The 15,291-nt window shown below is 51.3% G+C and overlaps 1 protein-coding gene across 1 annotated transcript in view; it reads right to left on the bottom strand.

The window, feature by feature from the left end:
- IFT140 (intraflagellar transport 140) overlaps window positions 1-15,291 on the bottom strand; it is a 66,302-nt gene that overhangs the window by 2,890 nt on the left and 48,121 nt on the right. The window contains exons 19-26 of the mRNA XM_054180536.1: window positions 7,663-7,840; window positions 4,877-5,067; window positions 3,409-3,504; window positions 2,917-3,049; window positions 2,702-2,845; window positions 1,869-1,997; window positions 1,481-1,663; window positions 119-325 (exon numbers count right to left, since the gene is read on the bottom strand). Of these exons, the coding sequence (XP_054036511.1) occupies window positions 119-325; window positions 1,481-1,663; window positions 1,869-1,997; window positions 2,702-2,845; window positions 2,917-3,049; window positions 3,409-3,504; window positions 4,877-5,067; window positions 7,663-7,840 (1,261 nt within the window). The remainder of the gene's footprint in view (window positions 1-118; window positions 326-1,480; window positions 1,664-1,868; window positions 1,998-2,701; window positions 2,846-2,916; window positions 3,050-3,408; window positions 3,505-4,876; window positions 5,068-7,662; window positions 7,841-15,291) is intronic.

Below are 15,291 nucleotides of genomic sequence, written 5' to 3'. Positions count from 1 at the left end.
TCTGCTAAGGCTGCTGGGAAGGTGAACTCCCCAAAACAGCCCTGTTTGGAGCAATCTTAGGAAGGCAGCAGGCATGGCCTCTGCAGGCTTTTTTTTTACCCTGGGTAGCCAGGCTGACCTTTAACTTGTTCCCTGCTTCTGTGTATTTCTTGGTTGCCATGTGGTAGTTGCCTTGTCTCATGCAGCAGTCAGCAATTTGCTCCAGCAGCTCTCTCCGGGAGTCCTCAGACAGCTCCTTGCAGTCCTTAGAGAGTGTCATCTTCTCAGCCAGCTCCTCTGTGATGGTGAGGTTCTGCTTCAGGCAGAGCTGCAGAGCTTCGTGGTACTGAGGGGAGTGAGGAAGCAGTGAGCTGTGGCAAACACCACCATGATGCTTCACATTGCTTGTGGTGTACCCTGGGGCTGTTCAGGCTGGAGAAGAGAAGGCTCCAAGGTGACCTAATTGTGGCCTTCCAGTATCTGAAGGGGGCCTACAAGAAGGCTGGGGAGGGACTTCTCAGGATATCAGGTAGTGATAGGACTAGGGAGAAGGGAATGAAGCTGGAGGTGGGGAGATTCAGGATGGATGTGAGGAGGAAGTTCTTCACCATGAGAGTGGTGGAGCCCTGGAATGTGTTGTCCAGGGAGGTGGTTGAGGCCCTGGCCCTGGAGGTGTTTAAGACCAGGTTGGATGAGGCTCTGGCCAGCCTGATCTAGTGTGAGGTGTCCCTGCCCATGGCAGGGGGGTTGGAACTAGCTGATCCTTGTGGTCCCTTCCAACCCTGACTGATTCTATGATACCCTACAGAAGGGAGCTACCTGAAGGCACAAAGGCTAGCAGCTGTGGAGGCTCCATCTAGAACACTGTTGTGTAGTTAAACATCTCCCTGACAACAAAGTGGCAGGGTGAAAGGAAATGGCCACCAGGGAAGGTTTAGGTTAGATACTGGAAGAAACTTCTCCACTAGAAGAGTTTTCAAACTCTGGAACAGCCTGCCCAGGGAGGTGGTTGAATTCCCAGAAGTCAGGGAACACTGCAAGAAAGCCAGGAAGGGACTTTTGACAAGGGCTTGTAATGATAGGATGAGAGGCAATGGACTGAGGCTTGAGGAGGGTAGATCTAGACGGGATCTTAGGAAGAAATTCTTAACAGTGAAGGTGGTGAGACACTGGAACAGGTTGTCCAGAGAGGTTGTGGATGCCCCTTCCCTGGGGGTGTTCCCAGCCAGGTGAGATGAGGCCTTGAGCAGCCCTGCTCTAGTGGGAGGTGTCTCTGCCCACGGCAGATCTTTAAGGTCCCTTCCAACCCAAGCCATTCTGTGACTAGGAATCCATTTCCAGAGCTGAGCCAGTAGGCTCAGTCACTGCATGACAGGAAACTTTAGACCTTACAGACGTCTCCAGCTGTCTGTTTACCAGCAGGGATGGATGTGTCAGCACCTACAGAGCTGCTGTGCCCCCCCACTTGTGCCTGGAAGGGAGCAGGGAAGCTGGCATGCACCTTTCTGGCTGCTAGCAGCAGCTCCACTGCCTTCTGGTACTGGCCATGTTCAGTGAAGAAGTCAGAGCAGCGAGCTAGCAGGGCTGGGTCTGATTTCTCGTTCAGGTCTTCAGCAATCAGCTGTAGGGCCCCAAACTGCTGCGTGGCGAAGGCTAGCTCCAGGGCTTTGGAGAAATGTCCTGCCTGCAAAATGAAGAAAGAGTCTTTAGAGAGCAGCATAAGCAGTGCAGAATCAGCTCACAGGCTGCTCTGGGGCACTAACCAGCATGAAGAGATGAGTACCAAACAGTACAGACAGTAAAAACTGGAGCTGGTTTGCTGTTCCTCTGCTGTAGGAGCTGCTGCAGTTTAAATTTGCTCTCTCTTTCTTAACTAAAATGACATTTACCTTGTGGTATAGCATGACAGCTCTGTCCATTTGCTCCCCCTTTTCCTCATAGTAGCAGGCTGCCTCTATCATGTCTTCTGGAGAGCTCAGAAGAGCCAGGTTCATCAGCTGATCATCTAAATTGTTCTCCTGTTCAAAAGCAAAGGTTGATGATTTTGGCAAGCCTCCAGCTTCACCCCACCCCCACCCCCTTCCCCAGCCCCTCTGTGTAAAACCACCCCCAGGAACTGTGAGCTGCAGCCATCATCATTTGTTTCAGGCAGTTTTCAGATATGAGAGAAGGTAACATCTCATGGAGAATCATAGAATTGCCAGGGTTGGAAGGGACCTCAAAGATCATCCAGTTCCAGTGCCCCTGCCCACTAGGTCAGGTTGCTCAGAGCCCCATCTAGCCTGGCCTTAAAAACATCCAGGGATGAGGCTTCTACCAGCTCCCTGGGCAAGCTGTTCCAGTGTCTCACCACTCTCACAGTGAAGAACTTCTTCCTAACATTCAATCTGAATCTACCCCCTTTTAGTTTTGCTCCAACCCCCCTAGTCCTATCACTGCCCAACATCCTAAGAAGTCCCTCACCAGCTTTCTTGGCCCCCTTAAGAGCTCAGCCTTTACTAAGGCAGCTGTTGTGGAAGATCTGGGTGACCTGCTCTCGTGGAGGATGTCCCTGCTCACTGCAGGGATATTGGTCTAGGTGACCTTTGGAGGTCCCTTCCAACTCAGGCAGTTCTGCAGAAGCCAGGTGCAGCATCCCAGCAGGTTCTGAGCAAGCAGAGGCTCCCAAGAGGGACGGGAGCCGGGCCGCGGCGCGCCGGCCGCGCGGGGCCCTGCCGCGCACCTTGCAGAGGCGCAGGGCGTTGTTGAAGGCCTGGGCCCTGGTGTAGAAGTGCACAGCCTGCCTGACCTCCTCCTGGCTCTCGTACTGCCGCGCCAGGTGGTAGGAGGCGGCCCAGTTCCCCGTCTCGTTGGCGATCTCGGCAGCCTGCGAAGGGAAGCACAGAGCTCAGCCTGGGAGGGAGGCTCCTGGGGCAGCGGGGGCACGGGCTGCCTCACCTTCTGAATGTTGCCCTGAAAGCAGTGGACACGGACCAGGGAAAAATAGTCCTGAGCCAGGGCGTAGTACTTGAGCGCGGACTCCAGGTCTGACTGGCTCTCCAGGTACTGAGCCCACCACTTCCACAGGCTCCTAGGAAAGCAACAACAGGAAGTGTAGTTACAGGAATTGCCACAGCCTGCACCCTTCTCTCTTGGGGATCCTGATCTCCACACTAGGTACATTTGTTCAGACTTCAGACAAGGTTTCACCCCAGCTCCAGGGTGACACCCAAAGGTCTGCGCTGTAAGGGGGGCCAGCCTAGACAGCTAATGTGGTGGTTCTTGAACGCGGCGTAGCACGCTCCTGAAAAGCTGCAGGAGGCTCTTAACGGGTAAGGCAGGGATTGAACCTGCAGCTGAGAGAAGATTCATGCTCCTCCTTCCCTGCTCTCTTCACAAGTTGTGTTTCAGACCTGAAAGTCCCATTTGGGAGAAGCAACAAGCACTGACTTGTCTTGCATCTTGTTGACGTAGTTCTCCAGGGCTTGTAAGTCTTCCGCGAGCATTCGGGGCACCTCGAACCGGTGTGTGTCTGACTTCTCATAGCTGCAGGGAAGAACAGATTGGATGTGAAACAGCCACCTTCCCACCACCTCCACTGAAAGCTGTCTGACAGCTATAGAGGGACAACACTGGGAAGGCTGCTCCAGCTGGTATGGTCACTCTCAGACCAGCTGCAGTCTGCCAGCATCATCAGAAACGTGGTCAATGGTGCTGGCAAGGCCCCTGGAATTGGAGAGGCAATGTGAAGACAGGACAGTACATACTTTAAAAGTGACAGGAATGGTCCAAAGAAATATCCCAGAAAGCTCCCCAAACTTCAAGCACATCTCTGTACAACAGGTCACAAGAGCTCCTCATCTTGCCCAGCTTTTCTGCCATCTTCAGCCTCTTTTCCACTTTTTCACTGCACTCCTGCCACAGATTCTGTTAGTCTCTTCTCACCTCCCTGCCCACCTTGATCACCTTCATAGAATCACAGACTCAATAAGGTTGGAAAAGACCTCAAAGATCATCAAGTCCAACCTGTCACCCAACACCTCATGACTACTAAACCATGGCACCAAGTGCCATGACCAATCCCCTCTTGAACACCTCCAGGGATGGTGACTCCGCCACCTCCCTGGGCAGCACATTCCAATGGCCAACAACTCTCTCTGGGAAGAACTTTCTCTTCACCTCAAGCCTAAACCTCCCCTGGTGCAATTTGAGACTGTGTCCTCTTGTTCTGGTGCTGGTTACCTGGGAGAAGAGACCAACTCCCTCCTGGCTACAATCTCTCTTCAGGTAGTTGTAGACAGCACTAAGGTCTCCCCTGAGCCTTCTCTTCTCCAGGCTAAACACCCAGCTCCCTCAGCCTCTCCTCGTCTGCCTGATCACATCAGAGCTCTACTTTGACTCTGGACAGAAGTGATCTTAATACTAAATTGTGAGGCTTCCTATGGTAAACCTCCTAAACCCAAGATTTCAGACCACTAGAACACAGTAAGAATCTTCTCCCCTAACCTCTCTAGGGACTCATCAACCACAGGAGAGGGCCAGGCACGAGAAGCACCCAAGTCAGACTAAATTCTGCCACAGCAGTTGTGCCTGGGGCTCTCAGGAGAAGTAAACAAGTGTTTTCATGTCATGGAAAAGGAAGGAAAAGAGGGCAATGGTCTTCTAAAGACCAGTACAGGCCTGGATACTAGTGGGATTCAGCTGTCCCCTACAAGACACTTAACCTTTCTGTGCTGGGCTTTGTTAGCCTGGGAGGGTGCTGGGAAGTTTATTTTAACAGTGCTGTCACTTCACGAGATAGAAAGCACCAGAAACAGGAAAAGCCTTCAATTAACTATTAGTGGTCATCATCAGATGTGCTCCTTAGGCTGCCTCCAGCCTTCCCAGGAGGACACAGCTCCAACCCCCGAGTGCTTACTGGGTCAGGGCAAGGCTGTGCTCTCCGGTGGCCTCCAGGTGCTTGGCGTAGTTGTAGTAGGTGGTGCGCAGGTGAACCCTGTCGTGCGCCTCGGCTGTCTGGATGGCTTTCTGCCACTGGTTGGAGGCCTGGTAGAACTTGTTGAGCAGGTCATAGCGCTTGCAAGCCTTGTAGAGCTGCTCTGCCTCCTCCTGCAAGCAGAGCACACAGACCCCTCTCAGCTCTCTGCTGTGCCTCCGGCAGACACCGCTCTGCCCAGCAGTTCAGCAGTGCAGGTCCCCGGCAATGAGAGCCCCAGCTGCCCGGGCAGGGGGTTCAGCCACCTCGGGGTAGGTAGCCTGGAATAGCACAGTACTGGGAAACAGGATGTTTGTGTGAAAATAAGGAAAGCACTCAGATCCTGGCACTTACTGTACAGGAGTGACCGGGGAGTGACATGAGCAAGCCACTGCTGTCATCAGGAGCAGAAACCACCTCAGAAAGGGGAGCCGTGCTCGTGTGGGGCCACAGCTAACAGCCGCGCTGCCTGCCCACAGCTGAGGTCCAGGAGAAGGTCCTGAGGTGAAACTAGGGCTTTTGGCAAGGTGGTGTTACGTGCCAGGGAAGCTGTGCCACCCCTGAGCAGGTCTGAGAGGCAGAAATGCTGCTGGGGGATAACTGGAGACCCATCCCTGGGCATAAATGCTAGCAGCCTGGGACAGAATTAGAACGGGAGGGCTCTGCGGGTGCTGACGCAAGGGCAGGCAGATTTGGAACTATTATTTTTGCACTTTGAGATGTACTCCCGTGGAAGGAGCATTTTCCTGCTCCACCCAACTGCTGTCCAGCTGAACACTATACTTAGCAAATTGAGATGATCTGTTCCAGACAGAAAAATGGTTTCTGTCCCTTCTTGTTTACCATTTCCAAAAAGCATAGAGAGCAGAGCTGGAAGCTGCCTGCACCACGACTCTGTGAGGTGGAAAAAGAGGCAGGAGATCTGCCTCCCCTTTGCTGCAGCTCCCCTCCACTTCTCTGAAAAGATCTAAACATCCCCACTCAGGAGTACTGGCACTTTGCAGCCTCATAGCTTTCTCTGCCAGGAAGCTTTTCCAAGCATTTCATGTCAATTTTCCTTTACTTCTTCACTTCAGCTCAGAACAGTTTCTCTCTCTGGCACTTAGACTTTTTAAAACAGTTGGAGATTGCTCAACACCTTTTCAAGCCAAATTCTTATTCTCTGGCTATCTTAAAGATTTCCTTGCCTGTGAAATGTTTCCAGGAGCCTAACAATTTGCACTGATGTTCTCTGAACTCTTCCATTGCATCGAGGTTTTGTCCAGTAATGAGGTACTTAAGGGTGGACGTCAGTGTTCTATCTGTAGCTGCAACAGACCCACAGACAGAAGCTATCAAATCAAAGCCCCAGGATGTGGTGTCTCCCCAAACACAGCCCCAGACAGACTTCTGCTGTCACAGCACCCTGCCATTTTTAATCTAATCTGTGGTTTCTTATGAGCTGTGGGGTACTGCATCAGTTCTCCTGGCCCAGGTTTTATGATCCTGCAGATCATAGGTGATCCTTGATGTCCCTTCCAACCTGGTATTCCATGACTCTGTAAATCACATGCCTGGATCTTTGATGGTTCCCAAACTAAAGGTCATTGATGAAGACTCTCAAGACAGCACACTGACTGGAATACATCTTCTTATCATTCTTCTGAGTGCTCTGGTCAGCTTTCCACCCCTGTGACAAGGCTGGTCTCAAGCCCATTTTAGACCTCAGCCGCCGTGGCAGCCGAGGGGATTGGGTTCAGACTATGGGAAGATAAGGTCCCTTTTGGTAGGTGTTTGCTTCCAAGGGAGGGCTGCCCCATGCACCAGAGTGCAGGGAGAACAGCCTGAGCACATCCTCTGGCTCTGCTGTGTCCAGACAAGCTACTGCTCCCATGACAGGAGAAGCTGGGTTGGAAATCTGGGTGACTGCAGGCATCCCCAGGACAGCACAAGCAGCAACTGTGACTCCTCAGAGCATTCCAACCCTGCAGGAAACATCAATTTTGCCTAAACTGCTTACATGCCTTAAGCCAGCCCTCGCTCTCTGGCAGAACTCAGCTTTAGCCTTTCACTCTACAAACAAACATGTCAAAGTGGAACTTGTATTTCCCATACTGGGCCCTCAAATATGTTTGTTGAAACTAGAATACTTTAAAAGTACATCCTTTTCTTAACCCAGTCAAACCTAGAGTGATTAAGCTTGGGAGAATTCTGCCCCAGGAAAGCATTCTGTCTGATTTATGTTTCACACAAAGCACACCTTTAAAATGTTTCCTCCACTCAGCACTTGCCTTCATTCAGCAGCTCCTCACATGCCAGTAGAAGTCCCAAATCAATTCTGTCCAGCAGTTAGAAAACCAGACAAATTCATTTCCTATACCCTTAGGCAGCTCTGGAGCCTGGTCCTCTTATTCTGCCAGCTTCTGCCACACTGATTGTCATCTCCTCTTTGAGGAACACGATAAGGCTCAGGGGAGTGCTGAGCCTCCGGAGTGCAGGGAAAGCCCCTGCTGAGTGGCGCAGGACTCACGCAGCACAGGGCTGTGCGGTGCTGAAGGAGATGCCTGCTGCCCTAGGATAAAAACTCAACTTCAGTTCAGTAACTCTCACAACTACTCATCACCCCCTGGAAGCCTGGCACTAGGCTTTACTCCTCTCCAGGGTTTTTGCATCTCCAAAGGATGTTTCTCCTACTCGTCCCCAGCGCGGTGGGGTGGCCGCTCCCGGACGCGCAGGTTGTTGGGGTTTACCAGCATGCCCAGCTGAACGGCCAGCACAGCCACTCTGGCCTCCTGCTCGGGTTCCTGCTCGGCCTCCCTCAGTGCCTTGGCTCCTCTGGCATGCCCCATGTTTCCCAGGCAGATCCTGGCGACGTCCAGCCTCTGAGTCTTCACGCACATGCGAGCCATGTTCTCCCAGACAGCCTCGCTGTGAGAAACAGGAGAGCTGTTAGGGTGTCGCAGTCAGAGCTGGGGTGCTGAGCGGGTCAGGTGCCAGGAAAGAGGAGAGTGTGACAAGGAAAACCACTGGAACACTGGATGTACTGGACATCCAGCAGCTGGATGTACCAAGGAAACTCCAGCTTCTGTGCAGAGATTGAAGAGGAACAGAAATAGGCCTCAGACATCAAGATTAGTTCTGGAGCTGCGTGCCCACGGCCTGGAGGACACGTGGGCTTTGGTTTACTCCAGTGCCTAACCAAAGCAGTTCTGTCAGCAGCTGTAGAAACAGTCATTGTGCTCCCATCACTGTGGCTTTGCTGCAGCTGCAAGAGACAGACATTGCCAACCCCCCACATCAATGTTCAGAATTCCCAATGGAAACAACGAGGACAAGAAGAGTGTGCAGAGACTCCTCAGGAGATGTTACTCAACAGCCATCTGCTGCACTAGCTTCCCTGAGGGGCAATGGCTCCTGCCAGCTTCAAAGCTCAGTGGGAGCTGCTGCCTCAGGGATTCCTCTTTAGGAGCTCTTGACCCATGCACAGCCTGCCCAGGGCCACCTCAGCACCCATGCCAGACAGTGGGCCCCCAGATGTACCTCTGCCTTGAGGGGATGGAGCTCTGCCATCCCACCTCTTCCTCCTCCACTCCAAACCATTGGCCAAGAGGCTCCAGCAGCAGGGTACTGCTTGGCTGCCACAGACGTAAAGAAAGAAACCTCTCCAGCTGCTGGGCTCTGCTTTTGTCTTCTTTAGGCAAGCACTGCTTTCCCGACAGGCCCTGCTGGGCAGATGGGGAGCACTCAGCAGAGTTCAGTACTGTGTTCAGATTGGACCAAAGACACTGTAGCCTGGAGGTGTTCCCAGCAGAGCAGTGCTGGCATGGACTCATCCAGCACAGAGACCAAAGCAAAAGACAGGCCAAGAGCACAAGCACGATGAAAGACGAAAACGCTGCCTCCCTCTGACCGTCCCTTCTGATGGAACTTTGGGATGAATGTTTCATCCAGTGATCCTGGCCCTCTCTGCACAGGAGAGTTCCCATTCTCCCACTGGAGCTGAGGGTGGCAGCTGCATGGAGGAGAACCCACAGCCAAGCTTCCTCCCCTGGCACACGCGGAGCTGCAGCAGAGGCTGGCTCCCTCCAGCAGACACATCCCTCACAGGAAGGGCACAGCTCTGGGGAGGCACAGACAGGTAATACTTGGATTTTCTTCCTGCAGCAGAATACTGCAAAACTCTGCTTTGAGAGACCATTCCAGCATCACACTCCATACACTGGTGCCTAGGTGGGCAAGGATTTCTGACACAGCAACATGCCACTTGCCTGTGAAACCCATCTTCGTCTGCAGCCATCACACAACTATTACTGCATTTGTTTGATGTCTCTTTTAATCTATTGTTTATTATACCTGAATGAAAAAATAGCAAGGTGCTAGAATCATACCACCCTGTGAAATGCAGAAGATCCACAGTACTCAGCAGCTACTCAACAACAACTCCTCCACAGCACACAGAGGGTCTCACTGCCCAGCAGAGGCACAAACCATGGAGCTCTTGACCACCACAGAGCTCTGTGGCCAAGCCTGGGCTAGGCAGCATCACAGAACCCATCTCACCTAAACCACAGAGGGATAATGCAGCAGATCCCAAACATGGGCAAAGGCCAGGACACTGGGACTGATCCACCACAGCTCCTACAGAAAGACCAGATCTTTAGCAAGAACCTCAGTTTACCTTCACCCCAGAAAGAGAGCTCCAGCTCCTCTACCTCACAGCTGATCAGAGAGAACAGACACCTTTCACAGCTCTGAATGCTTTGTCTTTCCCTTCCAAACTATTCATCTTGAGGCACCTGGCAGACCTGCAAGCAAGGGATGGGTTTAAAGAACAACCTGGGTTCTTTGTTTCTCCCTGTTTTGGGAAGACCAGCCTCAACCTCGGGATGGCACAGCCTCCCTCACAGGCTGACATCTCTAGCACCAGAGAAGAATCTTGCCCATCAGTGTGGCTGCTTTTCAGGCATGTGAGCAAATTAATGCAGGTCTGGTTAAGGAACAAGGAGGTGCATACCAAGCTCACTTTAGCCCCAGGCAAAACCATGTTAGTGTAGCAAGAAAGACCAATCTGCCCTTGCACCCCTAAAAGGGAGCAACTCTTCTTCCCAGACCTGGCCCCATCACAGTGTATGAAATGCCAAGTAATGATTTACCCTGCCCCCAGCTCATGCTCTGAGAATTTCCTGTTCTTCCCCTCCTCCTCCTCCTTTCCCCACTCTGGAAGGCTGCCTGCGTCTGCACTTCATCAGCCAAAGCTGGAGGCTTAATGAAGAGCAGCCGCTGTGTGAGCGGAGCCATGGGAACAGGCTCCCCAAGCACCCAGGGGGAGAGACCCTGCCCATGAAGCACAGGAGTCAATGGTCTGCAGCTGCACTCCAGACTGCCCAGGCTCCAGGTCACATCAACAGAGCTATGGACTTGGAAGGCAAATTCTGACAAATTCTAGCCTCTTAAGGCTAGACACAAGTTTTAGCACAGGAGTGATGAAAAAGTTTTTCCTCCCTTAGCTTTTCTCTCTTGCCTCTGGTCTCTCATGAAGCCACGTTTCCAACATCTGACAGTCTGATTTTAGACCCCCTTCTGTTCTTGGATATTTTTCATTGCCCACTTTCCATGAAAGTTTAAAGGAAAAATCCAGTAAATGGAGTATTTGTTTACAGGTCCTGGAGGCTTATATTTCTGAACCCCCTCACTACAAAGTCTCTCTCCCTCTGTGTAATGGCGTGTGTTTGGAAAATAAACATCTGTGCCATCTCTTGCCTCTAAGTATCTTGATCAGGAGGAAAGAAGGCTCTCACTTGCCAGTGTGGGCCCCCCTTTGCTGAGCAGGACCCTGCATTACACAACTAGTGTGTAATGCAAAGGGAAACACTAACAGCATTATCTGTAATGCTAACATCAGAGATTATATATACATTATATAGAACAGTCCATTGTTGCACCCCTACAACATATGGTTACAGATAAGGTATCACATCCCCAGTGCACACATCCTGGAGGGAGTGGGTGTCCCTGAGTGCCTCAGGCACAGCCTGGGCCATCAGAAATGGAAATAAATGCCCAAGTGGGAGATCCTTTGCTGACAAAGCAGCTTCACCCCTCCAGCCCCAGACAAACCTTGCAAGAAATTCAAGGCACATTCTCAGCAGCTTGGCCAACCAGCACTGCAGTGGAGGCACCAATCTGGTGGCCAGTGCTTGCTACAAGACCTGCCCTGATGTGAACTGGGCTGGGCTGGCCCCGAGGCTGCAGGGCACAGGGCACCACCCTTCCCCAGCCACCATCCGCTGCCTACGTGCTGCTGGGGGGGTTCTGTGCGGAGGAAAAGGATGGGACAAGCAGGTGCCGCTTCCTAAGGAAGATTAACATCTGTTGGTGCTGTTCAAATGGTAATCTCTTGCCTGGACTTCAGCAACTTGAAGTTACACCTTCAAACCCCTGAAAAAACCTGCCAGAGTCATGAAACTGTCATCTGGCTGATAGGCACAACAGAGGGGGATGACTGCCACCAGATAATTCCTTTATGATCAGCTGTGATCTGACAGAGCACTAGGAGGGTAACAGCATCATGCTGTGGGCCAAAACAGCTACAGAGGGCTCAGGCATGGCCAGGTGAGACAAAGCAGGACACCTAAGGTTAGCAGGGATGAAAAGCAGGCCACTTACAAGTGCTGTGGAAAACTTTAAACACCTCTATAAAACTGGACAGAGATCTTCTCTTTAAATAAGAGTTAAAAACCCCAGGTTGGTGGCTTACTGCTCTCTTGTAGCCCAGAAAAAAGCTCAGGGCTTGAAACTACAAAGCTTTATTCGAGGTAGACAATTACATTTGATGCTTTTAAAATGCATTGTATCAGATTCTAGTTATGCCTATCAGTGGGACTAAAAGATAACAGGGAGCTAACTTGTTATGTAGGGAAAGCTGCAGCAACTCAGTGAGATTCCTGACAGCATTAATCACATGAAATGAAGGCTTCTCTGAGGAGCATGTGGGGCATTTTTCATGCATGACCCTAACACTGAAAGCTGTCCAAATTATTCCTAAAAGCTCTTCCCTCTCAGAATCAGAGTCTTGGATAATTTAACAAAAGCTTTACAGAGCAGTGTTTATAAAACCATACTAAATGCACACTTTGGTCTACTCCAAACTTCTCCTGATAAAGCCAACACCAAGCTGTTGCTCAGGGTGCGTTGTGTTGAACAAAACTTGTGACCTAGGAAGTGCACCAAGCACTAGAGGGAATCTTCTGATGCATAGTACTTGAGTACTGTGTCTGTGTCCCATTCTGGGCCCCTCAGTTTAAGAAGGACTTTGAGACACTTGAACATGGCCAGAGAAGGGCAATGAGGCCGGGGAGAAGCCTCGAGCACAGCCCTGTGAGGAGAGGCTGAGGGAGCTGGGGTTGTTTAGCCTGGAAAGGAGGAGGCTCAGGGGAGACCTTAGTGCTGTCTACAACTACCTGAAGAGAGATTGTAGCCAGGAGGGAGTTGGTCTCTTTTCTCAAGCAACCAGCACCAGAACAAGAGGACACAGTCTCAAGCTGCACTAGGAGAGGTTTAGGCTCGAGGTGAGGAGAAAGTTCTTCCCAGAGAGAGTTGTTGGCCATTGGAATGTGCTGCCCAGGGAGGTGGTGGAGTCACCGTCCCTGGGGGTGTTCAAGAGGGGATTGGATGTGGCACTTGGTGCCATGGTTTAGGCATGGGGTCTGTGGTGACAGGTTGGACTTGATGATCTTTGAGGTCTCTTCCAACCTTGGTGATTCTGTGATAGGTGTCAATAGAGAAGACTTCCACAAGGTGGTTTCTTAAGGATCAGAAGGATTCCTAGACTGCTTTGGACTGGAAGCACAAGATCTCTGAGTGAGGATGGAGAAGGGCACTGGCTGTAAACATGCCAACAAGAACCATTTGATTCAAACAGTAACAAACCCAAATAATTGGAACCATTTTGGTATGAGCAGGCTGGGGAAATTTAGATCTTTGCAAAGTCCATTGAATATTGCCCTGGTGTTATCTGCTGGTTTAGGCAATTCCCCAGTTTTACATCTTCAGATGTTGTTATCAGTTGAAGAGAACAATAAAGAGTCATTTGCCTATTGAAAGAATAATAGAGAAAATATTATATGCCCTGTGCAAACAACTGTAATCAGAAGCTATTGGGTAGTAAATGGACCAGCTCAGTATGGAAGCAATTAGTTATCCCATGTAATCCAAACCACTGGGATTCTGGAAGTACACAACTGGTTCCTCCCCCAGAAAGCCCACAAAATGCTTTATAAGCTGCTGTGTTTCCCCTGCCACTCTCTAGCATGGCACAAACAATTAGCAATCAGCTAGTTGTCCAGACAACAACATCCACCTGATGTTTTGCCATGGAAAAAAAAGTCCCCAATGTGCTTGGCTGAATTCCTGCAGGCAGCAGCAGCCACTGCCACCTTGCCTCGCTCCTCAGACACTCTTCACACCAGTGCACTGTCCCTGCAGTGCCACTGTCCTTTCTGCTCTGTAAGCCACCATCCAGGCTCCCAGAACAGCTTCCATCATCACAAGAACTTGGAAGTCCCAAAGCATTGGTGATGTGGCAGTCCCACCACATGGACTTACAATTACACATCCTTTTAAGAGATCACCTACCACCACCACCACAGCTGGAAAGGTGACACTTCTGATCAAAGGTCAGCTTTGTCACCAGTCCCAGTTCTGTGGCAGTGAACTGATCCACTTGACTCATCTGCATCCCTTCCCAGCCTCAACTCACTGCACAGCCACCTACCATCTGTGATTCTCACCTGCAGTACTGCATCCAGGTCTGGAGCCCTTCATATAGGGAGGACATGGACCTGATGGAGTGGGTCCAGAGGAGGGCCACGAAAACGATCAGGGTGTTGGAGCACCTCTGCTACGAGGACAGCCTGAGGGAGCTGGGGGTGTTCAGCCTGGTGAAGAGGAGGCTCCAGGGAGACCTAATAGCAGCCTTCCAGTACCTGAAGGGGGCTACAAGAAGGATGCAGAGAGGCTGTTTACAGAAGCCTGCAGCAATAGAATGGGGGACAATGGCTTCAAACTAGAAAAGAGCAGATTTAGATTGGACATTAGGAACAGGTTCTTTACTGTGTGGGTGGTGGAACACTGGAACAGGTTACCCAGGGAGGTGGTTGGGGCCCCATCCCTGGAGATATTCAGAGTGGAGCTCAACAGGGCTCTGGACAGCCTGATCTAGTTGAGGATGCCCCGCTGAATGGGGTTTGGACTAGATGACCTTTGGATGTCCCTTCCAACACAGACCCTTCTATGATGCTATGTGCATTGGGTCAGTACAGATTTGTTGACTACAGGCAAATTAACTTAGCTGGTAAAACAGAACTACTGTAAAATTAAATCAGCTTCTAGTCTCATTTTTTACTTGCACTGCTATGAATTGTTGTGCCAACACCTCAGGTGTGGTGGGCACAACGCAGCTGCAGGTACAGGTACTCGGCCACCACTTATCACCACTCCCTCTCCAGGCTGTGGACAAGAATATCAGACCTCTATTTCACAACACACTATTTAATATCACACCTTAGGTGGTATTTTTTCAGTCTGAAAAGTCCTGACAGGCCCTGCTCAAAGCTGGGCAGAACCTCAGGCTGAACACTGAGGGGCAGAAGAACTTGTGCTGGGCATCGCTGCCCTCGCCACAGTCCTGTGGAGCACCTGGAGCAGCAGCTGATGGAAACAAGACAGAGCAAGCAGCCATTCGGAGAGCTGGTCTCTGCAAGGCCCCTCTGCAAACAGTCTCTGCTCAGGGAGGGTTTAAAAATGTCCTCAACAACTCTTTTCTAAGCCACTTCTTCGGGCTGCTTCCCTTGTGGCTTGGCAGTGCTGCACTCCTGGCTTGTTGCACGGTGGTCAATTCCATTCTGAATGGTGAACTGAGGCATTGGAGTAGCAAGTGGCAGCACATTTCCATCCTCTGGGCGTTGAAGGAAGGTGGCCTGGCTCCTCAGAGCACTGAAGAGCCACCAGCATGCCCAGCAAAGCAGGACACGGGGCTCGGGGCTGTGCCAGCCCCGCGCAGGCACAGTGCAGCGATTTTCACCTTCATTCACAACCTCACTCTTGCAACTGCCTCTTTGGACACCTCCAAACTCGTTTGGTTGTCAGGCTGAGAATCTTGAGCTTTTGTACTTTCTGTTTGTGTCATGGTCCCTCCTCAGGTTGTAGAGAGGAAGGGGGACACCGGTGGACGCCCCCCGGCACTGCTTTCCCCACACTGTCCGAGAGCTAACACCAATATCGTTTGGCTTTCAGCAAAAAGCGTTTCAGAGCCCCTATTCTCGACCCGTTTCTGCAGACCTGACTCCCGGAGAGCTGTGGCTGGGGGTTTGTGGTTCGCC

This window comes from Dryobates pubescens, chromosome 4 (assembly GCF_014839835.1).
Source record: "Dryobates pubescens isolate bDryPub1 chromosome 4, bDryPub1.pri, whole genome shotgun sequence".
Lineage (NCBI taxonomy): Eukaryota > Metazoa > Chordata > Aves > Piciformes > Picidae > Dryobates > Dryobates pubescens.
This window is presented reverse-complemented; position numbering and strand designations above follow the sequence as displayed.